A 27826-nucleotide genomic window follows, 5' to 3' on the forward strand; every position below is an offset into this window, starting at 1 on the left:
GGTTTATTTCTGGGTGGTGTAATTTCTGGGCTCTCTAGTCTGTTCCATTGGTCTATATGTCTGTTTTTGTGCCAGTACCACACTGTTTTGACGACTGTAGCTTTGTAGTATAGTCTGAAGTCTGGACGGGTTATACTTTCAGCTTTGTTCTTTTTTCTCAGGATTGCTTTGACAATTCTGGGTCTTTTGTGGTTCCATATAAATTTTAGGATTATTTGTTCTAGTTCTGTGAAAAATGTCATGGGTATTTTGATAGGGATTGCATTAAATCTGTAGATTGCTTTGGGTAGTATGGCCATTTTAACAATATTCATTCTTTCAATCCAAGAGCATTGGATATCTTTCCATTTCTTTGAATCATCTTCAGTTTCCTTTATCAGTGTTTTATAGGTTTCAGCATATAGGTCTTTCACCTCCTTGGTTAAATTTATTCCTAAGTTCTGTTTTTGGTTTTTTGGTTTTGTTTGTTTTTTTGACATGATTTTAGATGGGGTCACTTTTTAACTTTCTCTTTCTGATATTTCATTGTTAGTGTAAAGAAATACAATAGATTTCTGTATATTAATCTTATATCCTGCTACCTTGCTGAATTCATTTATTCTAATAGTTTTTGTGTGGAGACTTTGTGTAGAGAGAGTATCATGTCATCTGCAAATAGTGACAGTTTCACCTCTTCTTTTCTAATTTGGATACCTTTTATTTCTTTCTCTTGTCTGATTTCTGTGGCTAGGATTTCCAGTACTACGTTGAATAGAAGTGGTGAGAGTGGGTATTCTTGTCTTGTTCCTGAATTTAGCAGGAAGGCTTTCAGCTTTTCACTGTTGAGTATTACGTTGGCTGTGGGTTTATCATAAATAGCTTTTATTATGTTGAGATATATTCCCTCTATACTCACTTTGGTGAGAGTTTTTATCATGAATGGATGTTGCATTTTGTCAGATGCTTTTTCTGTGTCTATTGAGATGATCATGTGGGAATACATTTTTTTTTTTTTTTTTTTTTTTTTTTTTGCGGTACGTGGGTCTCTCACTGCTGTGGCCGCTCCCGTCGCAGAGGACAGGCTCCGGACGCGCAGGCTCAGCGGCCATGGCTCACGGGCCCAGCCGCTCCGCGGCATGTGGGATCCTCCCGGACCGGGGCACGACCCCATGTCCCCTGCATCGGCAGGCGGACTCTCAACCACTGCGCCACCAGGGAAGCCCGGGAATACATTTTTTTAAAATGTTAGCTGGTTATAGAAATCTCTGTTGCTCTGTGGATCCCCATGGATTAGTGTTGTAAAGATATAGTAAATAATGCCAAATGGAACAACAGAGAATAGGACGTTTTCATGAAAGGAAATCCTCTCTAAGTTCAGAGGGCTCTTGAGGGGAGAACTGTCAGCCCCAGTCTCGATCTAGCCTTGGGGTGTTGCCTAGAGTTGGGGACATGGGAAATTTTGGAGGAAGACAACTGCTGAAGGATGGAAAAATCCCCTGCTGGGAAATCCTCCTTCCTGCAAGAGGCCAGATCCAGTACCCTTTGCTTCCCACTGTGGGGTGAGCTTCTCGGAATCCCAAGAAAACTGAAGCCCTAGTAGTTTCTGTGTCAGGGACATTTGCCCCAAATCCTCCAGAGACCCTCACATCATCCTGAGGGAAAGAAGCTGTCATTTAATATTTGCAAAGTTGTGAGTTTCTTCCCTCAGTGTTCCACCCAACGTTACTCTCCTGGATGATCTCCTTAAAATGCAGCTCTAATCAGGCCACTCCCTCCTGAGGAACCTACAGTAGAGTACAAGCTTCTGAGTTTGTCATCTAATGCTTATATCAAATATGCAGCATATATAAGAGAGCAGAACTCCAGTGACCCCAGGAGGATAGAACAGGGACCAACTGAGGAAGTAACTAGGATTTAGATTTCAGCTCAGTATTGGGAAATATGATATTGAATCACTGCAGACAAGCCATGGAATGGGTGGTCTCCAGGAGCTCCATAATAGCACTCTTTAGAGTTTCACGTGCTCTTATCAGTCAGGAAGGGCTAGGTTATGCTGTAGTAATAAACAGTCCCCAAACACACCCAACACACAGGATTATGTTTCATGCATGGTATCCATTTTGGGTTGGCAAGGGGACTCTGCTTTTCCTAATCACTCAAGGACCCAGGCTACCAGAGTAGCCATCATCTCAAATGTTGCCAGTTGCTGTGCTGGAAAGAAGAGAGCTCTGGATGATCTTGCACAGGCAGTGAAGTGCTCCAGTTAAGAAGTGGCACACATCCCTTCTCAAAACTCATTAATTAGTACTGGTCACGTGACCCTACCCAACCAACCACAGGAGGGACCGAGAGTGCAATCCTGTCATGTGCCAAAAGGAGGGGAAACTGGAAATAGTTGGTAAAGAGAACTAATTATCAACACAATATGCATTAGATCTTTTAATCCACACAGCAATCCTTTGGGGTGGTATCAAGCTCCCCTATTTACATATGAGGAAACCAGGCCCAGGGAGGTTAAGTGACTTGCTCAGGCTTTCATACCACTTAATCCTAGGTCTTCTGACTTTGCAGGATACTGGGAGAGCCACTCACGGAAACGGTTGAAGCTCCCAATAAAGGGTTGAGAGCCCTTTATTGGGAGTGCTGCATCAAAGTGGGGAAAGGGGGTGCTTTTCATTACAGTCACCAGGGATCTTGGTAAAGTTGCAGGTAATTGGTTCCATTCCAAAGATTCTTTTTTTTCTTATATTTAATTTAATTTTTTTTTTATTGCAGTGTAGTTAAGTTACAATGTTGTATTATTATTACTTTGGGGTGTACAGCAAAGTGATTCAGGTATATATATATACACACTTTTTCAGATACATGTACTTCTTCACATTCTTTTCCATTATAGGTTATTACAAGATATTGAGGATAGTTCCCAGTGCTATACAGTAGGTCCTTGTTATTTACCTATTTTATATATAGTAATGCGTATATGTTAATCCCAAACTCCTAATTTATCTCCACATCCCCCCACTGTCCCCTTTGGTAACCAAAGGTTTGTTTTCTTTGAGTCTATTTCTGTTTTGTAACTTAAGTTCATTTGTATCATTTTTTTAGATTCCACATATAAGTGATATCATATGATATTTATCTTTCTCTGACTTCACTTAATATGATAATCTCTAGGTCCATCCATGATGCTGCAAATGGCATTATTTCATTGTTTTATGGCTGAGTAATATTCCATTGTATATATATACCATATCTTTTTTTTTTTCTTTTTTTTTTTGCGGTACATGGGCCTCTCACTGTTGTGGCCTCTCCCGTTGCGGAGCACAGGCTCCAGACGTGCAGGCTCAGCGGCCATGGCTCACGGGTCTAGCCGCTATGCGGCATGTGGGATCTTCCCGGACCGGGGCACGAACCCGTGTCCCCTGCATTGGCAGGCGGACTCTCAACCACTGCGCCACCAGGGAAGCCCTACCACATCTTCTTTATCCATTCATCTGTCAGTGGACATTTAGGTTACTTCCATGTCTTGGCTGTTGTAAATAGTGCTGCTGTCAACATAGGGGTGCATGTATCTTTTCACATTAGGGTTTTGTCCAGATATATGCCCAGGAATGGGATTGCAGGATCATATGGTGGTACTGTTTTTAGTTTTTGAAGGAACCCCCATGCTCTTCTCCATAGTGGCTGCACCAATTTACATTCCCACCCCAGAGATTCTGATTCTGGAGATCTGAAGTGGGGCTAGGAACAGGCCCTGGGTGATTCTGAGGAGGAATGGTCAAGAGCCATGTTTTAAGAACCTCTGGGAAGTCCCACCAAGTCTGGTTTAAAGATTTTCTTTCCTCTTGAGCTCTGTAAGCTGCAATTATGGTTAATACTTTCTCTCTCAGGTTGTTATTAGCTGTGTCCATTTCCTGTCAACTTCTTTCTCATCCTAGAATCCCTCACACTCCGTAAGGGCTATGTTTGCAAAACAAAGGAACGAGAAATAAAAGGGATTTTTAATTCTCTAATTTTTTAAATTCACAGTGAAACTTTAAGAATTTCTATGTAAGAATTTCTGTGTAGATGCAGGAATTTTGTGGGGGGAGGGAGGGCCCTCGAAGCTGTGTTTATATAGTAAATTTATATAAGTTTGCAAGAACTAATTATTCACCAAAAAATTGGGGTAGAGGTATGATGGCAATTCACTTCTGTTTATTCATTTACTTAAAGTCATGCTTTGTGCTAGGTATTAGATGGTGTGTTTGGTTCTTGCTGTATTCTCTGTAGCTCAATTTTGGTGGCCCAATGTATTCCTTATTGATGGGCTGCTGTGGCGACTCATCTGGGACAGGAGTTGGCAGTGCTGGGTACTGTGGGATGTCGCATGGAGCATTCAGCGGGTTGACTGGGTTGAACGCTAATAGATAGTGAAATAGGTTCAAGTCAGCAGTGAGGTTGGATGCAGTAATCAGGCTTGGTGGTCGTAGTTTGAGTAACTGTGATTTGGGTCTCTACATCCTCCTGAGGATTGGAGTAGTGACCATTAGCATTGGGTCCCAGAGAGGGCCCTCCTGGGCAGACTTGCATGACGCCATAGGGAAGCCTGTCACCTGGAAGGCTGTCGAGATTGGGTTTCGAGATTGCGTTTCTTTCGGATTCTCTGATTCACTCTTGAACACCTGTCAGAGTTGTCCCTTATAGAAGGAAAGAACATTGTGGATAAGGCACGTTGGAAAGTACACAGTAGATGGTGCCCCTGGAAGAACAGCATACAGTTATAATCAAAGATGCTAATAAATTGGAAAGTGGGAGGTAGGGATGAGGAGAGCAAGGAGTCTGAGAAGTAGGTCAGAGTTCTTAATAATGACTGAAAGATACTCCTTCCACATGCAGCAAGTGGTCCTTCCTGGTATGGGATCACCGTCTGGGTAGAAATGTTTGGGTGGTTGACAGTTTGTATTCTTTTCTATAGGAACTTGTTAAAATGGTGATAGCAGTGTTCTTCTGGTGGTTTTAAATTGAAGTAGCAATATAATAAGGAAAAAAGAAGTGAAGCAAGGACAGAGAAGAATATTGTAAATGAGCTCCTCTTAATAGGGATATAAAAAATTTACAAAGATAAATGTGAACTGTGTGGGACACAGGGTAGTCAGAGGAGGCATCTGTTACGTGGAAGAAGGAGGCTAAATCTGAGGTTTCAGGAAGGGACTGTGTGAAGGGTCAGGGTTAGAAGAAATGTGACGTATGAAGTCACTGAACTCAGAGAATCATGTACAGGTCACCAAGACCTGATGGACAGGCAAAATAACATTTTAAATTAAATTACCTCATAAGTGAGCCAAGAACCTAGTTGGAGGAGAGGCCCACCTGAAACTGAACTGCATTCAACCCACTCAGAGTCCTGGCATCAGAGCTCCTCCCTCCTGCAAATGACACTGTAATGAGAAGAGCAGCAGTCAAATTAGGAAAGGGGCAATTAGAGGCAGAGCTGCGGAAGGTCTGGGAGATGTTTGGGAGGAATGTGGAGTGCAAAGATAAGTTGTGAGGGAAAGAATGAGTTATGTGAGAGTTGAATATGAAAGGGTTAACTTAATCTTACCAGAGGTACTGCTGACCTGTTTTTTTCCCAGTGACTCTGGTCAAGTCACCTGTAGGTAATAATAAATCATGTACTTGTCTCCCTTGGTTTACTTATTGGTAGCATTTCCTGAAAGAACTTAGAGCCTCAGAAAAGGCAGAATCCCACTCTCATAGTACCTGAGACATGTGGACCCGGTGTTGGAATAATCTGGGCACTCTGTTGCTTAGAGTGATTTTCTTTTCTGTTGCTCTGAATAATTGGAGTAGAGAAGGGGGTCAACACCAGGTATTGGGTCTTCAGAGAGCAAGGTATCCAGTCCTTGCCAAAGAAACCCACATTCTGGTGGAGGAGACAGAAGTCTGCTGAAAAGGCTTAGAAACCATGACCAAACCTAGTAGAAATAAACATCTCTAATACCCAGATTGTGGTCTTGAAATATTGCTTCCACTAAAAGAAACCAGAAGAATAAGCTCAACTGATTTTTGACAAAAGTAGAAAAGCAATGCAGTGGAGAAAGGATAGCGCTTTCAACAAATGGTGCTGGAACAGTAGGACGACCATAGGTCCAAAAAAATGAACTTCAAACTAAATCTTATACCTAAATCAAAAATTAACTCAAAATGGATCATAGACTTAAACGTGAAGGGTAAAACTATAAAACTTTTAGGAAAAAAAAAACAGGAGAAAATATTTAGGATCTAGAGCTAGAGCTAGGTAAAGAGTTCTTGGACTTGACACTAAAAGCCCAATTTATCAAAGGAAAAGTGTAAAATTGTACTGTGCTGCTGGCATAAGGATTGACAAATAGTTCAGTGAAACAGAATAAATCACCCAGAAATAGATCCACGCTACTGTCATTTGATTTTTGACAAAGGCACCAAAGCAAGCCAGTAGGGAAAGGAGATTCTTTTTAACAAATGGTGCTGGAATAACTGGATATTCACATAAAAAAATTAACTTCAACCTCCACGTCATACCATAACAAAAATTAATTCATGATTGTATCATAGGTCAAAATACAAAAGTTAAAACCACAAAGCTTTTAGAAGAAAATACAGGAGAATATCTTCATTGTGTGGGGATTAACAAAGGTTTCTCAGGTAAAAGAAACCAATAATCATTAAAAAAAAAAGTATGTTCAGCTTCATCAAAATTAAAAACTTCTCATCAAAAGATACTATTAAGAAAGTGAAAAGACAAGCTACAGAGTAGAAGAAAATATTCATAGAACATTTATCTGGCAAAGGATGTATAAAGAAGTCCTATAATTCAATAATAAAAAAGACAACCCCATTTTTTAAAAAATAGACAAAAGATTTGAACACTTCAAAAGAGATATATGAAAGGCCAATAAGCACATGAAAGTGTTCAACATCATTAGTTATGAGGGAAATGCAAATTAAAACCAAAATGAGATACCGATTTCGAAAAAGATCCACACACCCCTGTGTTCATAGCAGTATTATTCACAATAGCCAAGACATGGAAGCAACCTAAGTGTCCATCAGCAGATGAATGGATAAAGAAGATGTGGTATATATATATATATATACAATGGAATATTTCTCAGCCAGAAAAGAGAATGAAATATTGTCATTTGCAGCAACATGGATGGACCTAGAGATTATCATACTGAGTGAAATAAGTCAGAGAAAGACAAATATTACATGATATCATTTACATGTGAAATCTAAAAATAATACAAATCAACTTATTGATAAAACAGAATCAGACTCACAGACATAGAAAACAAACTTACAGTTACCAAAGGGGAAAGGGGAAGGGGAGGGATAAATTTAGGAGCATGGGATTAACAGATGCATGCCATTATATATAATATAGATAAACAACAAGGACCTACTGTATAGCACAGGGAACTATATTCAGTACTGTATCTTGTAATAACCTGTAATGGAAAAGAATCTGAATTTGTAACACTATATTGTAAATCAACTATAGTTCAATAAAAAAATTTTTTTAATGAGGTACCTTACATGTCCACCAGAATGATACAAGACCGACAACAATAAATGTTAGTGAAGTTGTGGAGCAGTGGTGTTTCTTATACATTCATGGTGAGAGTGTAAAATGTTCTTTGGAAAAAGAACCCAGCAATTTCCCTTCTAAGCATTTTTTAAAATATTTTTTTTACATCTTTATTGAAGTATAATTGCTTTACAATGGTGTGTTAGTTTCTGCTTTATAACAAAGTGAATCAGTTATACATATACATATGTTCCCATATCTCTTCCCTCTTGCGTCTCCCTCCCTCCCACCCTCCCTATCCCGCCCCTCCAGGCGGTCACAAAGCACCGAGCTGATATCCCTGTGCTATGCGGCTGCTTCCCACTAGCTATCTGCCTTATGTTTGGTAGTGTATATATGTCCATGCCTCTCTCTCACTTTGTCACAGCTTACCCTTCCCCCTCCCCATATCCTCAAGTCCATTCTCTAGTAGGTCTGTGTCTTTATTCCTGTCTTACCCCTAGGTTCTCCATGACATTTTTTTTCTTAAATCCCATATATATATGTGTTAGCATACGGTATTTGTCTTTCTCTTTCTGACTTACTTCACTCTGTATGACAGACTCTAGGTCTATCCACCTCATTACAAATAGCTCAATTTCGTTTCTTTTTATGGCTGAGTAATATTCCATTGTATATATGTGCCACATCTTTATCCATTCATCCGATGATGGACACTTAGGTTGTTTCCATCTCTGGGCTATTGTAAATAGAGCTGCAATGAACATTTTAGTACATGGCTCTTTTTGAATTATGGTTTTCTCAGGGTATATGCCCAGTAGTGGGATTGCTGGGTCATATGGTAGTTTTATTTGTAGTTCTTTAAGGAACCTCCATTACTGTTCTCCATAGTGGTTGTATCAATTTACATTCCCACCAGCAGTGCAAGAGTGTTCCCTTTTCTCCACACCTTCTCCAGCATTTATTGTTTGTAGATTTTTTTGATGACTGCTGTGAGATGATATCTCATTGTAGTTTTGATTTGCATTTCTCTAATGTAATGATGTTGAGCATTCTTTCATGTGTTTGTTGGCAGTCTGTATATCTTCTTTGGAGAAATGTCTATTTAGGTCTTCGGCGCATTTTTGGATTGGGTTGTTTGGTTTTTTGTTATTGAGCTGCATGAGCTGCTTATAAATTTTGGAGATTAAACCTTTGTCAGTTGCTTCACTTGCAAATATTTTCTCCCATTCTGAGGGTTGTCTTTTCATCTTGTTTATGGTTTCCTTTGCTGTGCAAAAGCTTTGAAGTTTCATTACGTCCCATTTGTTTATTTTTATTTCCATTTCTGTAGGAGGTGGGTCAAAAAGGATCTTGCTGTGATTTATGTCATGGAGTGTTCTGCCTATGTTTTCTTCTAAGAGTTTTATAGTGTCTGGCCTTACATTTAGGTCTTTAATGCATTTTGAGCTTATTTTTGTGTATGGTGTTAGGGAGTGATCTAATCTCATACTTTTACATGTAGCTGTCCAGTTTTCCCAGCACCACTTATCGAAGAGGCTGTCCTTTCTCCACTGTACATTCCTGCCTCCTTTACCAAAGATAAGGTGACCATATGTGCGTGGGTTTACCTCTGGGCTTTCTATCCTGTTCCATTGATCTGTCTTTCTGTTTTTATGCCAGTACCATACTGTCTTGATTACTGTAGCTTTGTAGTGTAGTCTGAATTCAGGGAGCCTGATTCCTCCAGCTCCGTTTTTCGTTCTCAAGATTGCTTTGGCTATTGGGGTCTTTTGTGTTCCCATACAAATTGTGAAACTTTTTGTTCTAGTTCTGTGAAAAATGCCAGTGGTAGCTTGATAGGGATTGCATTGAATCTGTAGATTGCTTTGGGTAGTAGAGTCATTTTCACAGTGTTGATTCTTCCAATCCAAGAACATGGTGTATCTCTCCATCTATTTGTATCGTCTTTAATTTCTTTCATCAGTGTCTTATAATTTTCTGCATACATGTCTTTTGTCTCCTTAGGTAGGTTTATTCCTAGCTATTTTATTCTTTTTGTTGCAATGGTAAATGGGAGTGTTTTCTTGATTTCACTTTCAGATTTTTCATCATTAGTGTAGAGGAATGCCAGAGATTTCTGTGCATTAATTTTGTATCCTGCTACTTTACCAAATTCATTGATTAGCTCTAGTAGTTTTCTGGTAGCATCTTTAGGATTCTCTATGTATAGTATCATGTCATCTGTGAACAGTGACAGCTTTACTTCTTCTTTTCTGATTTGGATTCCTTTTATTTTCTTTTCTTCTCTGATTGCTGTGGCTAAAACTTCCAAAACTATGTTGAATAAAAGTGGTGAGAGTGGGCAACCTTGTCTTGTTCCTGATCTTAGTGGAAATGCTTTCAGTTTTTCACCATTGAGGATGATGTTGGCTGTGGGTTTGTCATATATGGCCTTTATTACGTTGAGGAAAGTTCCCTCTAGGCCTACTTTCTGCAGGGTTTTTATCATAAATAGGTGTTGAATTTTGTTGAAAGCTTTCTCTGCATCTATTGAGATGATCATATGGTTTTTCTCCTTCAATTTGTTAATATGGTGTAACACGTTGAATGATTTGCGTATATTGAAGAATCCTTGCATTCCTGGAATAAACCCCACTTGATCCTGGTGTATGATCCTTTTAATGTGCTGTTGGATTCTGTTTGCTAGTATTTTGTTGAGGATTTTTGCATCTATGTTCATCAGTGATATTGGCCTGTAGTTTTCTTTCTTTGTGACATCCTTGTCTGGTTTTGGTATCAGGGTGATGGTGGCCTCGTAGAATGAGTTCGGGAGTGTTCCTCCCTCTGCTATATTTTGGAAGAGTTTGAGAAGGATAGGTGTTAGCTCTTCTCTAAATGTTTGATAGAATTCGCCTGTGAAGCCTTCTGGTCCTGGGCTTTTGTTTGTTGGAAGATTTTTAATCACAGTTTCAATTTCAGTGCTTGCGATTGGTCTGTTCATATTTTCTATTTCTTCCTGATTCAGTCTTGGCAGGTTGTGCATTTCTAAGAATCTGTCCATTTCTTCCACGTTGTCCATTTTATTGGCATAGAGTTGCTTGTAGTAATCTCATGATCTTTTGTATTTCTGCAGTGTCAGTTGTTACTTCTCCTTTTTCATTTCTAATTCTATTGATTTGAGACTTCTCCCTTTTTTTCTTGATGAGTCTGGCTAATGGTTTATCAATTTTGTTTAGCTTCTCAAAGAACCAGCTTTTAGTTTTATTGATCTTTGCTATCATTTCCTTCATTTCTTTTTCATTTATTTCTGATCTGATTTTTATGATTTCTTTCCTTCTGCTAACTTCAGGTTTTTTTTGTTCTTCTTTCTCTAATTGTTTTAGGTGCAAGGTTATGTTGTTTATTTGAGATGCTTCCCGTTTCTTAAGGTAGGATTGTATTACTATAAACTTCCCTCTTAGAACTGCTTTTGCTGCATCCCATAGGTTTTGGGTCGTCGTGTCTCCATTGTCATTTGTTTCTAGGTATTTTTTGATTTCCTCTTTGATTTCTTCAGTGATCACTTCGTTATTAAGTAGTGTATTGTTTAGCCTCCATGTGTTTGTATTCTTTACAGATCTTTTCCTGTAATTGATATCTAGTCTCATAGCGTTGTGGTCAGAAAAGATACTTGATACAATTTCAATTTTCTTAAATTTCCCAAGGCTTGATTTGTGACTCAAGATATGGTCTATCCTGGAGAATGTTCCATGAGCACTAGAGAAAAATGTGTATTCTGTTGTTTTTGGATGGAATGTCCTATAAATATCAATTAAGTCCATCTTGTTTAATGTATCATTTAAAGCTTGTGTTTCCTTATTTATTTTCATTTTGGATGATCTGTCCATTGGTGAAAGTGGGGTGTTAAAGTCCCCTACTACGAATGTGTTACTGTCGATTTCCCCTTTTATGGCTGTTAGTATTTGCCTTATGTATTGAGGTGCTCCTGTGTTGGGTGCATAAATATTTACAATTGTTATATCTTCTTCTTGGATCGATCCCTTGATCATTATGTAGTGTCCTTCTTTGTCTCTTCTAATAGTCTTTATTTTAAAGTCTATTTTGTCTGATATGAGAATTGCTACTCCAGCTTTCTTTTGGTTTCCATTTGCATGGAATATCTTTTTCCATCCCCTTACTTTCAGTCTGTTTGTGTCTCTAGGTCTGAAGTGGGTCTCTTGTTGACAGCAAATATATGGGTCTTGTTTTTGTATCCATTCAGCCAATCTGTGTCTTTTGGTGGGAGCATTTAGTCCATTTATATTTAAGGTAATTATCCATATGTATGTTCCTATTCCCATTTTCTTAATTGTTTTGGGTTCGTTATTGTAGGTCTTTTCCTTCTCTTGTGTTTCTTGCCTAGAGAAGGTCCTTTAGCAGTTGTTGTAAAGCTGGTTTGGTGGTGCTGAACTCTCTCAGCTTTTGCTTGTCTGTAAAGGTTTTAATTTCTCCATCAAATCTGAATGAGATCCTTGCTGGGTAGAGTAATCTTGGTTGCAGGTTTTTCTCCTTCATCACTTTCAATATGTCCTGCCAGTCCCTTCTGGCTTGCAGAGTTTCTGCTGAAAGATCAGCTGTTAACCTTATGGGGATTCCCTTGTGTATTATTTGTTGTTTTTCCCTTGCTGCTTTTAATATGTTTTCTTTGTATTTAATTTTTGACAGTTTGATTAATATGTGTCTTGGCGTATTTCTCCTTGGATTTATCCTGAATGGGACTCCCTGTGCTTCCTGGACTCGATTAACTATTTCCTTTCCCGTATTAGGGAAGTTTTCAACTATAATCTCTTCAGATATTTTCTCAGTCCCTTTCTTTTTCTCTTCTTCTTCTGAAACCCCTATAATTTGAATGTTGCGTTTGATGTTGTCCCAGAGGTCTCTGAGACTGTCCTCAGCTCTTTTCATTCTTCTTTCTTTATTCTGCTCTGCAGTAGTTATTTCCACTATTTTATCTTCCAGGTTACATATCCGTTCTTCTGCCTCAGTTAGTCTGCTATTGATCCCATCTAGAGTATTTTTAATTTTATTTATTGTGTTGTTCATTGTTGTTTGTTTCATCTTTAGTTCTTCTAGGTCCTTGTTAAATGTTTCTTGCATTTTGTCTATTCTATTTCCAAGATTTTGGATCATTTTTACTATCATTATTCTGAATTCTTTTTCAGGTAGACTGCCTATTTCCTCTTCATTTGTTAGTTCTGGTGGGCTTTTATCTTGCTCTTTCATCTGCGGTGTGTTTTTGTGTCTTCCCGTTTTGCTTATCTTACTGTGTTTGGGGTCTCCTTTTTGCAGACTGCAGGTTCGTAGTTCCCGTTGTTTTTGGTGTCTGTCCCCAGTGGCTAAAGTTGGTTCAGTGGGTTGTGTAGGCTTCCTGGTGGAGGGGACTAGTGCCTGTGTTCTGGTGGTTGAGGCTGGATCTTGTCTTTCTGGTGGGCAGGTCCACGTCTGGTAGTGTGTTTTGCGGTGTCTGTGGACTTATTATGATTTTAGGCAGCCTCTCTGCTAGTGGGTGGGGTTGTGTTCCTGTCTTGCTAGTTGTTTGGCATAAGATGTCCAGCACTGTAGCTTGCTGGTCGTTGAGTGAAGCTGGGTGCTGGTGTTGAGATGGAGATCTCTGGGAGATTTTCACCATTTGATATTATGTGGAGCTGGGAGGTCTCTTGTGGACCAGTATCCTGAAGTTGGCTTTCCCACCTCAGAGGCACAGCACTGACTCCTGGCTGCAGCATCAAGAGCCTTTCATCCACACGGCTCAGAATAAAAGGGAGAGAAAGAAGAAAGAAAGGAAGGGAGGGAGGGAGGGAAGGAAGGAAGGAAGGGGACAATAGAAAATAAAATAAAGTAAGGTAAAATAAAATTATTAAAATAAAAAATAATTATTAAGAAAAAATGTTTTAAACAGTAGAAAATACAAACAAACAAAAAAGGATGGATACGACCATAGGACAAATGGTGGAAGCAAAGCTATACAGACAAAATCTCACACAGAAGCATACACATACACACTCACAAAAGTAAAAGGGGAAAAAATCATAAATCTTGCTCTCAAAGTCCACCTCCTTAATTTGGGATGATTGGTTGTCTATTCATGTATTCCACAGATGAAGGGTACATCAAGTTGATTGTGGAGCTTTAATCCGCTGCTCCTGAGGCTGCTGGGAGAGATTTCCCTTTCTCTTCCTTGTTCGTACAGCTCCCAGGGGCTCAGCTTTGGATTTGGCCCCACCTCTGAGTGTAGGTTACCAGAGGGCGTCTGTTCTTCGCTCAGACGAACGGGGTTAAAGGAGCCGCTGATTCGGGGGCTCTGGCTCACTCAGGCCGAGGGGAGGGAGGGGCATGGAGTGCGGGGCGAGCCTGCGGCGGCAGAGGCCAGCATGACGTTGCACCTGCCTGAGGCGCGCTGTGCATTCTCCCGGAGGAGTTGACCCTGGATCTCGGGACCCTGGCAGTGGCGGGCTGCACAGGCTCCCCGGAAGGGGGGTGTGGAGAGTGACCTGTGGTCGCACACAGGGTTCTTGGTGGCGGCAGCAGCAGCCTTAGCGTCTCATGCCCGTCTCTGGGGTCCGCAGTGTTAGCCGCGGCTCGCGCCTGTCTCTGGAGTTCCTTTAAGCAGCGCTCTTAATCCCCTCTCCTCGCGCACCAGGAAACAAAGAGGTAAGAAAAAGTCTCTTGCCTCTTCGGCAGGTCCAGACTTTTCCCCGGACTCCCTCCCGGCTAGCCGTGGTGCACTAACCCCCTGCAGGCTGTGTTCACGCCACCAACCCCAGTCCTCTCCCAGTGCTCCGACCGAAGCCCGAGCCTCAGCTCCCAGCCCCGCCCACCCTGGTGGGTGAGCAGACAAGCCTCTCGGGCTGGTGAGTGCGGGTCGGCCCTGATCCTCTGTGCGGGAATCTCCCCACTTTGCTCTCCGCACCCCTGTGGCTATGCTCTCCTCCGCGGCTCCGAAGCTTTCCCCCTCCGCCACCCGCAGTCTCTGCCCACGAAGGGGCTTCCTAGTGTGTGGAAACCTTTCCTCCTTCACAGCTCCCTCCCACTGGTGCAGGTCCCGTCCCTATTCTTTTGTCTCTGTTTATTATTTTTTCTTTTGCCCTACCCAGGTACGTGGGGGGGTTTCTTGCCTTTTGGGAGGTCTGAGGTCTTCTGCCAGTGTTCAGTAGGTGTTCTGTAGGAGTTGTTCCACGTGTAGATGTATTTCTGGTGTATCTGAGGGGAGGAAGGTGATCTCCACGTCTTACTCTTCCGCCATCTTCCCGGAAGCCCCCTTCTAAGCATTTACTCAAAAAAAAATTAAAACATATGTCCACAAAGCACTTGTATAAGAATATTCACAGCAGCATATTCATAATAGCACCAAACTGGAAACAGTTTTGCTTTCTACCAATAGGAGGATTGATTTTTTTAAAAACTGTGATATTTTAATATATAATGAACTACTACTCAACAATAAAAAGGGATGAGCTACTGATGCATGCAGCAAAATGGATGAGTCTCCAAAATGTTCTTCTGAGTGAAAGAAGCCTTACCCAAAAGAATACTGCATGATTCCATTTATATGAAATTCTAGAACAGACAAAACTAATCTATGGTAGAAGAATCACAACAGTGGTTGCCTCTTGGGATTGGGGTTAGGGATTGACTAAGAAAAGTCATGAGTGAACTTTCTGGGGTGACGGTAATATTCTGTATTGGTGGGGTTTGGATTAGATGTGTGAATGCATTTGTCAAAATTCTGCAAATGTACACTGGTGCATCAACACTGTGGAATGCTACTCAGCATTCTAAAGGAACAAACTAGTGATACAGAGACTTGACTGCATCTCCAACGAATAATGCTGAGAGAAAAAAGCCAGTCCCATCCTTACACACTGTAAAATTCCATTTACATGACATTTTTAAGTGACACAATTTTAGAATGAAGGACAGATTAATGGTTGTCAGGGATTAGGGATGGGAAGAGGAGTCAGGAGGGTGGTAGGTGTGATTATAAAAGGGTAGTATGAGGGGTCCTTGTGGTGTTGGAACTGTTAGTGTCTTGACTATGGATAGTGGATACAGGAACATACACAGGTGATAAAAATTGTACAGAATGTAATATAGACACACAAAAACGAGTATAAGTAAAACAGGAAATCTGAATAAGGTGGTGGGTTGTTTCAATGTCACTATGCTGGTTGTGTTATTATGCTGTAGTTGTGCAAAATGTTACCACTGCGGGTAACTGGGCAAAGAATACAAGAGATCTCTATTATTTCTTACAATTTCATACAGACCTACAATTATCTCAGTAAAAATTTCAATTTAAAATAAACACAAATTCTTTCTTAGAGAATTGTCTGATACTATGTCTGAGCAAGAAATGTAAAAAGTGAGCTAGGAACATCTTGAAGTACCACATAGCAAGGAAACGATCAAAGATTACTGTGGTTGTGCCAGAAGCACTGAGGAACTAAATCGAGGCCAACGCTGGCTCAATTTGAGCTTCAGGAAGAATAGCAAATTCAAAGACTTGAAAGCCATACAATATGTTTAAATCCATGTGTTTATAATAATAGTTTAAACACATGCACACACAAACCCAAATTCGTTACCTTCAAAGTATAACGGGACAAATTCATCATCTTGAAACCTGGGAAATGAAAGAGTCAAGTTGGCCTTTCCTAAGTGGACTGTACCTCTGAGTAACCAAATGATGGATGAAGAGAAGACTCTCCTATTTGCTGAAAGTTATTTCAGCAAATAAATCAAAACCAGATGATCCAGTTGGAGTTTCACCGTTTTTTTACCTTCAGGGAAATGAGTGGGTCTAGGCATTGGGCGTCAGTGGGCACTGACATCAAAAAAGCGACAGCCAGACTTGTGGACATCTCCTGATAAAAAGATACGCCACCACTTGTAGACTTGCTAAAGGGATGGAACCTGAGTCTAGTCTAGCCCCTGATCCAGCTGCCAATATGCAGGAAATCAGCTGACAGGGCGAAAAAGTGAACTCTCCCACGAGAACATACACGGTCGGCAAAGTCCAGACTGAGAAACTTCGGTCAAATGGTTCAAGTTCTTCAACAGATATGTAGTAAAGAAAAGAAAAGGATGGAAGGGGAACCTTTAGGTGGAATGAGACTCAAACACTTATCAAGCTAAAAACCTAAGGACAAAACTAAAACTATACTATCTAAGGATGCATGCTTAGGTGATAAAACCACAAAGAAACCTAAGGAAGGGATTACTACAGAGTCAGGAGGAAAATGTTTACTCTGGGGGGCAGGATTGGGATGGGCACATGGAGAGGCTTCTGGCTGGCAAAATTGTTTTTTGACCTAGGAGGTGATTAACAGGATGTTTGCCTTATAAATCAATTCGCTAACCTACACATTTGCTTTGTGTCCTCTGTCTTGTTTTACATTTTAAACAGGCTGTGTGATAGAGCTGTTCTCAGGTTGCCATTGGAAGCCAGAGAGGCACTTCATATCTAAGGAGAGAGGATGAGGAAAGGCCGTCTGTAGAGATATTACTGGGATTGTGAGGGTAGGGTGGGAAGAATGTCAGGGATGAGGCCAGAGAAATAAGCAAGCTCATGACCTGTCTTCTGTACTAGACTTTATCCTAGAAGCCGTGGGGGGCCACTGAGGAATTTCACACTAAGCGACCAGACCAGATTCATATTTTAGAAAGATTCCTCTGGCAGCTGAATGTCAGATGGATTGGATGGAGGCAGGAGTGGTTCCAGGGAGACCGGTTAAGACTCTACTGTAGTAATCCAGACTAAAGATGGTGAAGCCAGAAATAACACAGTGACAGAGAGGGTAGAGAGCAAAGACTAATTTGAGAGTACTTAAGGAGGCAGAAACATAAGGCTTGAGAGGCTATCCGGGAGAGAGAGGGAGGGAAGGAGACAGAAGAGAAATTAAGGAGGTTTCCCTAAATTCGAGACAAAGTTTACACACAATAAAATGCACAGAATGGAAGCATACAGTCCAGTGAGGTTTTTTTACATGTATGTACCTATATAACTTACATACCAGTGAAGCTGTAAAGCTTTTCCTTTACTCCCAAAGTTTCCTCTTGACCCCCGCAAGTCAATCCCTACCCCATTGGCAGGCACTGTTCTGATTTTTGTCACCATAGATGATTTTATCTGTTTTTGAACTTCACCTAAATGGAATCATACAATATGTAGGCTTTTGTGACTGATTTCTTTTGCCTAGCACATTCTTTTTGCAATTCATCCATGTTGTGTGTTATCAGCAGTTCATCCCTTTTTATTGCTGAATAGTATTCCATTGTACGAATACACCGTTATTTGTTTATCCACTCTTCTGTTGATGGACATTTGGGTTATTTCTAGTTTTCTGTCTGTTTGTTTTACTATTAGGAATAAAGCGGCTGTAAACATTCTAAAATCAGTCCTTTTGTAGATGTACATTTTCACTTGGGTAAATATCTAGGAGTGGAATTTCTAGGTCACAGGATAGGTATGTGGTTTTTTAGATTTGTTTGTTTTTTTATTATTTATTTATTTATTTATTGGTTGTGTTGGGTCTTAGTTGCGGCACACAGGATCTTCCATTGTGGTGCATGGGCTTCTCTCTAGTTGTGGCTTGCAGGCTCCAGAGCGCATGGGCCCTGTAGTTGTGGTGTGCGGGCTTAGTTGCCCCACGTCACGGCCTGTGGGATCTTAGTTCCCCGACCAGGGATCGAACCTGTGTCCCCTGCATTGCAAGAAGCATTCTTAACCACTGGACCACCAGGGAAGTCCCGGGATAGGTATATGTTTTAACTGCAGAAGAAATCGCCAGTTTCCTGAAGTGCTTCTAGTATTTAATACTCCTACCAACAATGTATGAGAATTCTGGTTACTTCACATCTTTGATGCTTTCAGTGTTCTTAATTTTAGCCATTTTAGTGTGTGTGAAACACACATTTATCTCATCATGGTTTTAATACAAATTGAGTAATAATGAATACTAATGATGTTGAGTATCTCTTCATGAGTTTATCGGCTGTTCCTTTTTCTTTTTGAAGTTTCTGTTCAAATCTTTGCCTATTTTTTATTGGGTTTTGTTATTACTGAGTTGTAGGATTTCTTAATATATCCTGGATTCAAGCTCTTTGTCCTGTGTATGTTGTATTGCAAATATTTTTCCCCGTTCTATCATTCTCTTTTCCTAATGATGTCTTTTGATAAACAGAAAATTTTAATGTTGATAGACCAATTTACTAGGTTTTTTTTAACGATTAATGCCTTTTGTGTTCTCAGAAATCTTTGCCTACCCCAAGGTTGCAAATGTATTTTCCTGTATTTTCTTCTAGGAGCATTATAGATTTAGTTTTTATGTGTATGTCTATAATCAATCTTGAGTTACTTTTTTTCATGTATGGTGTAAGGTATGAGGCAAAAGTTCTTTTTTTTTCCATACGGATATCATTTTTCCAGCACCATTTGATGAAAAGACTTTTCTCCATCCACTGAATTGCATTGATGTTTTGTCAGAAATCAGTTGACCAATATACGTACAAATCTATTTCTGGACTCTCTAGTTTTCTTTTTTTTTTTTTTTAGTTTCATTTTTATTTTGTATTGGAGTATAGTTGATTTACAATGTTGTATTAGTTTCAGGTGTACAGCAAAGTGATTCAGTTATACATATGCATATGTCCATTCTTTGGCAGATTCTTTTCCCATATAGGTTATTACAGGATATTGAGTCGAGTTCCCAGTGCTATTCAGCAGGTCCTTGCTGATTATCTATTTTGTATATAGTAATGTGTACATACAGACTGTATATATGCATTTATCCCTCCCTACCGCCACCTTTCCCCTTTGGTAACCATAAGTTTGTTTCTGAAGTCTGTGAGTCTTTCTGTTTTGTAAATAAGTTCATTTGTATCATTTTTTTAGATTCCACATATAAGTGATATATGATATTTGTCTTTCTCTGTCTGACTTACTTCATTTAGTATGATAATCTCAGGTCCATCCATGTTGCTGCAAATGGCATTATTTCATTCTTTTTTATGGCCAAGTAATATTCCATTGTATATATGTACCACATCTTCTTTATCTGTTCCTCTGTCGATGGACATTTAGGTTGCTTCCATGTCTTGGCTATTGTAAATAGTGCTGCAGTGAACATTGGGGTGCATGTATCTTTTTGAATTATGGTTTTCTCTAGATATATGCCCAGGAGTGGGCTTGCTGGATTATATGGTAGTTCTGTTTTTAGTTTTTTAAGGAACCCCCATACTCTTCTTCATAGCGGTTGTACCAATTTACATTCCCACCAACAGTGTAAGAGGGTTTGCTTTTCTCCACACTCCTTCCAACATTTATTGTTTGTAGACTTTTCAGTGATGGTCAGTGATGGCCATTCTGACCAGTGTGAGGTGCTACCTCATTGTAGTTTTGATTTGTATTTCTCTAATAATTAGCAATGTTGAACATCTTTTCATGTGCTTTTTGGCCATCTGTATGTCCTCTTTGGAGAAATGTCCATTAAGATCTGCCCATTTTTTGATTTGTTTGTTTGTTTTTGATATTGAGCTGCCTGAGCTGTTTGTGTATTTTGGAGATTAATCCCTTGTTGGTTGCATCATTTGCAAATATTTTCTCCCATTCTGTGGATTGTCTTTTCATTTTGTTTATGGTTTCCTTTGCTGTGCAAAGCTTTAAAGTTTAATTAGGTCCCATTTGTTTATTTTTGTTTTTATATTCATTACTCTAGAAGGTGGGTCCAAAAAGATATTGCTGCAATTTACATCAAAGAGTGTTCTGCCTATGTTTTCCTCTAAGAGTTTCATAGTATCTAGTCTTACATTTAGGTCTTTAATCCATTTTGAGTTTGTTTTTCTGTATGGTGTTAGAGAATGTTCTAATTTTATTCTTTTACATGTAGCTGTCCAGTTTTCCCAGCACCATTTATTGAAGAGACTGTCTTTTCTCCATTGTTGTAGATTAATTGACCATAGGTGCATGAGTTTATTTCTGGGCTTTTTATACTGTTCCATTGATCTATATTTCTGTTTTTGTGCCAGTACTATATTGTCTTGATTACTGTAGCTTTGTAGTATAGTCTGAAGTCAGGGAACCTGATTCCTCCAGCTCCATTTTTCTTTCTTAGGATTGCTTTGGCTATTCGGGGTCTTTTGTGTTTCCATACAAATTAAAAAATTTTTTGTTCTAGTTCTGTGAAAAATGCCATTGGTAATTTGATAGAGATTGCATTGAATCTGTAGATTGCCTTGGGTAGTAGAGTTGTTTTGTCAATATTGATTCTTCCAATCCAAGAACATGGTATATCTTTCCAACTGTTTGTGTCATCTTTGAATTCTTTCATCAGCATCTTACAGTATTCAGAGTACAGGTCTTTTGCCTCCTTAGATAGGTTTATTGCTAGGTATTTTATTCTTTTTGATGCAATGGTAAATAGGATTGTTTCCTTAATTTCTCTTTCTGATCTTTTGTTGTCAGTGTATAGAAATGCAAGAGATTTCTGTGCATTAGTTTTGTATCCTGCAACTTTACTGAATTTATTGATGAGCTCTAGTAGTTTTCTGGTAACATATTTAGGACTTTCTATGCATAGTATCATGTCATCTGCAAACAGTGACCATTTTACTTCTTCTTTTCCAATTTGGATTCCTTTTATTTCTTTTTCTTCTCTGATTGCCATGGCTAGGATTTCCAGAACTATCTTGAATGAAATTGGCAAGAGTGTACATCCTTACCTTGTTCCTGATCTTAGAGGAAATGCTTTCAGCTTTTCACTGTTGAGTACCATGTTAGCTGTGGGTTTGTCGTAGATGGCCTTTGTCATGTTGAGGTAGGTTCCCTCTATACCCACTTTCTGGAGAGATTTTATCATAAATCAGTGTTGAATTTTATCGAAAGCTTTTTCTGCATCTATTGAGATGATCATATGGTTTTTATTCTTCAATTTGTTAATGTGGTGTATCACACTGATTGATTTGCAGATATTGAAAAAATCCTTGCACCCCTGGGATAAATCCCACTTGATCATGGTGTATGATCCTTTTAATGTATTGTTGAATTTGGTTTGCTAGTATTTTGTTAAAGATTTTTGCATCTATGTTCATCAGTGATATTGGCCTGTAATTTTCTTTTTTTGTGCTATCTTTGTCTGGTTTTGGTACCTGAGTGATGGTGGCCTCATAGAATGAGTTTGGGAGTGTTCCTTCCTCTGCAGTTTTTTGGAATAGTTCCAGAAGGATAGCTGTTAACTCTTCTCTAAATGTTTAATAGACTTCACCTGTGAAGCCATCTGGTCCTGGACTTTTGTTTGTTGGAAGTTTTTAAATCACAGTTTCAATATCAGTACTTGTGATTGGTCTGTTCATATTTTCTATTTCTTCCTGGTTCATTCTTGGAAGATTGTACCTTTCTAAGAATTTGTCCATTTCTTCCAGGTTGTCCATTTTATTGGCATATAGTTGCTTGTAGTAGTCTCTTATGATCCTTTGTATTTCTGTGGTGTCGGTTGTAACTTCTCCTTTTTCATTCTAATGTTATTGATTTGAGCTCTCTACCTTTTTTTTCTTGATGGGTCTAGCTAAAGGTTTATTAATTTTTCTTATCTTCTCAAAGAATCAGCTTGATGTTTTCTATTGTTTTCTTCACCTCTATTTCATTTATTTCTGTTCTGATCTTTATGGTTTCTTTCCTTCTACTAACTTTGGGTTTTGTTTGTTATTCTTTCTCTAGTTACTTTAGGTGTAAGGTTAGGTTGTTTGAGATTTTTCTTGTTTCCTGAGGAAGATTGTATTGCTTTTACCTTCCCTAATTGAACAGCTTTTGCTGCGTCCCATAGGTTTTGGATTGTTGTGTTTTCGTTTTCATATGTCTCTAGGTATTTTTTTATTTCCTCTTTGGTTTCATCAGTGATCCATTGGTTGTTTAGTAACATATTGTTTAGCCTCCACGTGTTTGCTTTTTTTTACTGTTTTTTTCTTGTAGTTGATTTCTAATCTCATAGCATTGTGATCAGAAAAGATGTTTGATATGATTTCAATTTTCTTAAATTTACTAAGGCTTGCTTTATGGCCCAGCATGTGATCTATCCTGGAGAATGTTCTGTGTGCACTTAAGTAGAATGTGTATCCTGCTGCTTTTGGATGGAATGTTCTGTAAATATCAATTAAGTCCATGTGATCTAATGTGTCATTTAAGGCCTGTCTTTCCTTATTGATTTTCTTTCTGGATGATCTGTCCATTGATGTAAGTGGGGTGTTAAAGTCCCCTACTATTATTGTGTTACTGTCAGTTTCTCCTTTTATGGCTGTTAGCATTTGCCTTATATGTTGAGGCCCCCCTATGTTGGGTGCATATATATTTACAGTTATATCTTCTTGGATTGATCCCTTGATCATTATGTAACCTCCTTCTTTGTCTGTTGTAACAGCCTTTATTTTAAAGGCTATTTTGTCTGACATGAGTATTGCTACTCCAGCTTTCTTTTGATTTCCATTTGCATGGAATACCATTTTCCATCCCCTCACTTTGTCTGTTTGTGTCCCTATATCTGAAGTGAGTCTCTTGTAGACAGCATATATACGGGTCTTGTTTTTGTATCCATTCAGCCAGTCTGTGTCTTTCGGTTAGAGCATTTAATCCATTTACATTTAAGGTAATCATCAATATGGATGTTCTTATTGCCATTTTGATAATTGTTTGGGATTTGTTTTTGTGGGTCTTTTTTCTTCCCTTCCTCTTTTGTTCTCTTCTCTTGTGATTTGATGACTGTCTTTAGTGTTGTGTTTGGATTGCTTTCTTTTGTGTGTGTATCTATTGTAGATTTTTGGTTTGTGGTTACCATGGTTTTGGTATAGCAGTCTATATATATGCATGATTGTTTTAGGTTGCTGATCTCTTAATTTCAAATGTGTTTCAAATATCCTGCATTTGTATTCTCCTCCTCTCACAATTACTGGTTTAAGTATCATATTTGTGTGTGAATGATTTCCTACCTTAACTGTATGTTTCCCTTTACTGGTGAGCTTTTCCATTCGTAATTTTCTTGTTTCTAGTTGGGGCCTTTTCTTTTCCATCTAGAGAAGTTCCTTTAGCATTTGTTGTAAAGCTGGTCTGGTGGTGCTGAATTCCCTTAGCTTTTGCTTGTCTGTAAAGCTTTTGATTTCTCCCTAGAATCTGAATGGGAGCCTTGCTGGGTAGAGTATTCTTGGTTGTAGGTTTTCCCCTTTCATCACTTTCAATATATCATGCCACTCCCTTCTGGCCTGCAGAGTTTTTGCTGAAAAATCAGCTGATAACCTTATGGGGATTCCCTTGTATGTTATTTGTTGCTTTTTCTATTGTTGCTTTTAATATTTTCTCTTTGTCTTTAATTTTTGTCAATTGGAATAGTATGTATCTTGGTGTGTTCCTCCTGGGGTTTATCCCCTATGGGATTCTCTGCGCATCCTGGACTTGAGTGTTTCCTTTCCCATGTTAAGGAAGTTTTCAACTATTATGTTTTCAAATATTTTCTCAGGCCCTTTCTCTCTCTCTTCTCCTTCAGGGATCCCTATAATATGAATGTTGGTGCATTTAATGTTGTCCCAGAGGTCTCTCAGACTGTCCTCATTTCTTTTCATTCTTTTTTCTTTATTCTGTTCTGCAGCAGTGATTTCCACCATCTATCTTCCAGCTCACTTATTTGTTCTTCTGCCTCATTTATTCTGCTATTGATTCCCTCTACTGTATTTTTCATTTCAGTTCTTATATTGTTCATCTCTGTTCTTTAAATCTTCTAACTCTTTGTTAAACATTTCATGTATCTTCCCAATCTGTGCCTCCATTCTTTTTCCGAGATCTTGGATCACCTCTACTATCATTACTCTGAATTCTTTTTCAGGCAGATTGCCTATCTCCACTTCACTTAGTTGTCCTTCTGGAGTTTTATCTTGTTCCTTCGTCTGGGTTATATTCCTCTGCCATCTTGTTTTGTCTAACTTTCTGTGTTTGTGGCCTCCATTCCTCAGGCTGCAGAATTGTAGCTCCTCTTGCTTCTGGTGTCTGCCCCCTGGTGGATGAGGGTCCAAGGGCTTGTGCTGGCTTCCTGGTGGGAGGGACTGGTGCCTGCCCGCAGGTGGGTGGAACTGGGTCTTAGGACTCTCTAGTTTTCTTATGCCAACATCACAATATCTTGTAGCTGACATGTTGAGGGAGTCGAGATTATGTTGTCCTTTTTTTTTTTTTTTTTAGGACTGTTAAATTTCATTCTAGCAGGCATAAGTTACTGGAAGAACCCTTTGATCCTATGAAGCTTGACTTTATTCTTCCGATTTGAATTTATTCCCATGGCACATCCTTTCTGAGTCTCAGTATGAATGCTCCATATTCTGGGTGGAATTCCATGATCTCCCAGCTCTGCCTGATCTCTAGTATCACCACTTACCCCAGAGAAGGCAATTTCTACTAGGTCTGTGGAAGTCCCACCCTGTACGCGTGTGGTCCAGCTTTCAGCCAAGAAACTGCCCGCCAAACCCACCCCCACGCTGTGTCGCTCACGCCCTCTGGATACCCTGCCTGGCAGATTTCAGCCACTTCAGCCCAGAACTCAAATCTGCCTGCTCAGTAGACTATCACTCTGCCTGGGCTCCATCTCCCTACCCCACAATGAGAAGGTGCCCCAAGATGACAGCTGGAGCAGTCATGCACTTTCCTCCTGTTTCCTTGCTCTCTAAGATCACAGTCCTTTGTGGCTTGCTATTCAGTGCCTGAGAGCATGGATTTTGTTCCCTCGTTTGTGGCAGGCAGGAGAATCCAGTTCTAGGAATTCTGTCATGGCCTAAATTGGAAGGTGAGGTTCCATTTTGGATGTGATGCTGAGTTTTTAGTGTCTGTGGAACATTCAGGTAGAAACGTCTGGCCAGCAATTGGGTGTTCATGTATGGAGCTTGAAAGAGACAGCAGGGGCTGGAAATTCAGATTTTGAGGTCCTGAATTTACACTGGTAGTTGAAATCAAGGGAATGAATGTGATCGCTTAGCTAGAGAATGGTTAGAGAAGGGATAGAAAAACATTCTTCTCCTTAAAAGGCTGGGAAGGTGTGGCTAAAGAAGGGATGAGGAACAGGAGACACGGGTGTCACAGAAACCACCATGAGTAAAATGGCATTTGCCTGGGGCAGTTGCAGTATCAGGAGCCCAGCCTTTCTTTCCTCTCTACATCATGCTTACCAGTCCAGAGCCAGTTCTTCTCCAGTGCTACTGAGAACTTCATAAAGTCTCACTGGGTGATCATGATGGAAGAACCTGCATATCTGGGCTCTGATACTAATCTGTAGAGTTAAAGCCATACCTGTCTGGAGGAGGCTTAGAATTTCTATCAGATGTAATCACACATCTGTGTTTTTAGCCTTCTTGGGGCTAATGGCTGACCAGTTTGATCATCATTTTTATAAAATTGAGGGGAAAACTAAGGCCCTGGAGAGGTGGACAACTTGATTATTAAAGTCAGTGATGGAGTCGGCCCTGTTTCCAGTTTTAGTTTCTAGTTGTCTAGAGACCTTACAGGGTTCAGACTTGGAAGTTGCTCTAGGTCATCTAATTCAGCCGCCTTGTTTTTTAGGTGGGGAAACTGACGCTGATAGAGCTTAAACTAGGTGTGAACAACAGAAATGCAGTGAAGCCAGCTTAGGCAAAAAGGAGAATTTGCTAGAAGAGTACAGAGGTAGCTGAAGGGATTCAAAAGGCAAGGATGGAGCTGAGCTTTGAGAGTAGACTGGAGCTGTGACCTGCAGTGCTGGAGAAACACTGGGATGCCCCTTGTTTCTGCCCTTTTCTCTGCTTTTTTCTGTGTCTCTCATTCATCCTCCTCTCAATGCAGACCAGCTTCTGCTTCCACCCTCCCCTGCCCCCAGAGAAAATGGTCACCAACAACTGTTTCTGAGTTTATAGCTTAGGAAACAAGCCACTCATTCCCCTCCATTCAGGAAAGAAGTCAATCTGATTCTAGAATTGCAACTCACATTCCCCTAAAGATCTCAGTGGCCCAGTGGAGCCATCCAGAGTCCAGTCATTTGCAGCCAAGGGTCTGGATAGTGTTATTCCACACACAGGGCTGCGGAAAGCCCTACCTCTATAAGCAAGTGGTGTAAACTGTTGGTGGGGGGAGGGATATTTTCCCCCCAAAAATCATGGGAGCAGATGGTTGGGCAGCTAGCCCAGTAGATGCTTGGGACACTAGGGTTACATGAGTAACCAGTGGCAGAGCCAGGACCAGAAACCTCAGCAGCAGTTTTCCTGAGGTTGCCTCCCATGAGGATTCGATCCGTGATGAGTAGAGACAGCTCTAGGACAGTAACAGCCAAAGGTGGGTTCCCTCTGTATTAGTCCAAACTAAACCTAGTCTAAACTAGGTCATATCTTTATAGTGTCTTTAAGAGAAAAGAAAGTTTTCCCTGCTGATTGCAGGTAGAAAAATCCCAGGGAAGGATTCTGACTCGGTGGGTGGAGTCCTGTGATTGGCTGGGCCTAGGTGCCTGTTCACCCCTGGGGTCAGAAGGCAGGGGATATTTTAAGAAGGGGGACTGTAAGCAGCGTAGACAAAAACTCTTTTGTTCTGTGTCTGTCTCCCAGGTGACGATGGAGGCTGGCAGCCTCCCCCTGGAGCTGTGGCGCATGATCTTAGCCTACTTGCCCCTTCCCGACTTGGGCCGTTGCAGCCTAGTGTGCAGGGCCTGGTATGAACTGATCCTCAGTCTTGATAGGACTCGCTGGCGGCAGCTGTATCTGGGCTACACTGAGTGCCGCCACCCCAACTGGCCCAACCAGCCTGATGTGGAACCTGAGTCTTGGAGGGAGGCCTTCAAGCAGCATTACCTTGCCTCCAAGATGTGGACCAAGAATGCTGCGATCTTGGAGACCTCTGTCTGCTTTTCTCTATTTCGCCGGAGGAGGACACGTCGTACCCTGAGTGTCGGGCCAGGCCATGAGTTTCACAGCCTAGGCAGTGCCCTGGCCATGTCCAGCCTATTTGACCGAATCCTGCTGTTCCCAGGTCTGCACGAAGAGCAAGGTGAAATTATCCTGAAGGTGCCCGTGGAGATCGTAGGCCACGGGAAGTTGGGCGAAGTGGCCCTGCTAGCCAGCATTGACCAGCAGTGCTCAACCACACGCCTGTGCAACCTCGTCTTCATGCCAGCCTGGTTCTCACCCTTCATGTTTAAGGTGGGTGTCTACCTCAGATGGATAGCCTCTCCCGGCCTGACCCTGGGCCTTGCCCTCTTCTCAGTGGGTTTGTAACCCTTTTTTTGTTGGAAT

At 40.4% G+C, this 27826-nt stretch overlaps 1 protein-coding gene across 10 annotated transcripts in view; it reads left to right on the forward strand.

Annotated features, from left to right (window-relative positions):
• FBXO10 (F-box protein 10) overlaps positions 1–27826 on the forward strand; it is an 84210-nt gene that overhangs the window by 14564 nt on the left and 41820 nt on the right. For 8 of the 10 annotated variants that reach the window (XR_010944955.1, XR_010944954.1, XM_067743913.1 and 5 more), the window contains one exon: positions 27143–27733. Coding sequence is in view for 8 of the 10 variants with exons in the window: in XM_067743913.1 (XP_067600014.1) it covers positions 27149–27733 (585 nt within the window). In the remaining 2 variants the exon portion in view is untranslated. The remainder of the gene's footprint in view (positions 1–27142; positions 27734–27826) is intronic. The other 2 variants (XM_067743915.1, XM_067743916.1) reach the window with 1 other exon arrangement.

The sequence above is a fragment of the Pseudorca crassidens genome, chromosome 7 (assembly GCF_039906515.1).
Source record: "Pseudorca crassidens isolate mPseCra1 chromosome 7, mPseCra1.hap1, whole genome shotgun sequence".
Classification (NCBI taxonomy): Eukaryota; Metazoa; Chordata; class Mammalia; order Artiodactyla; family Delphinidae; genus Pseudorca; species Pseudorca crassidens.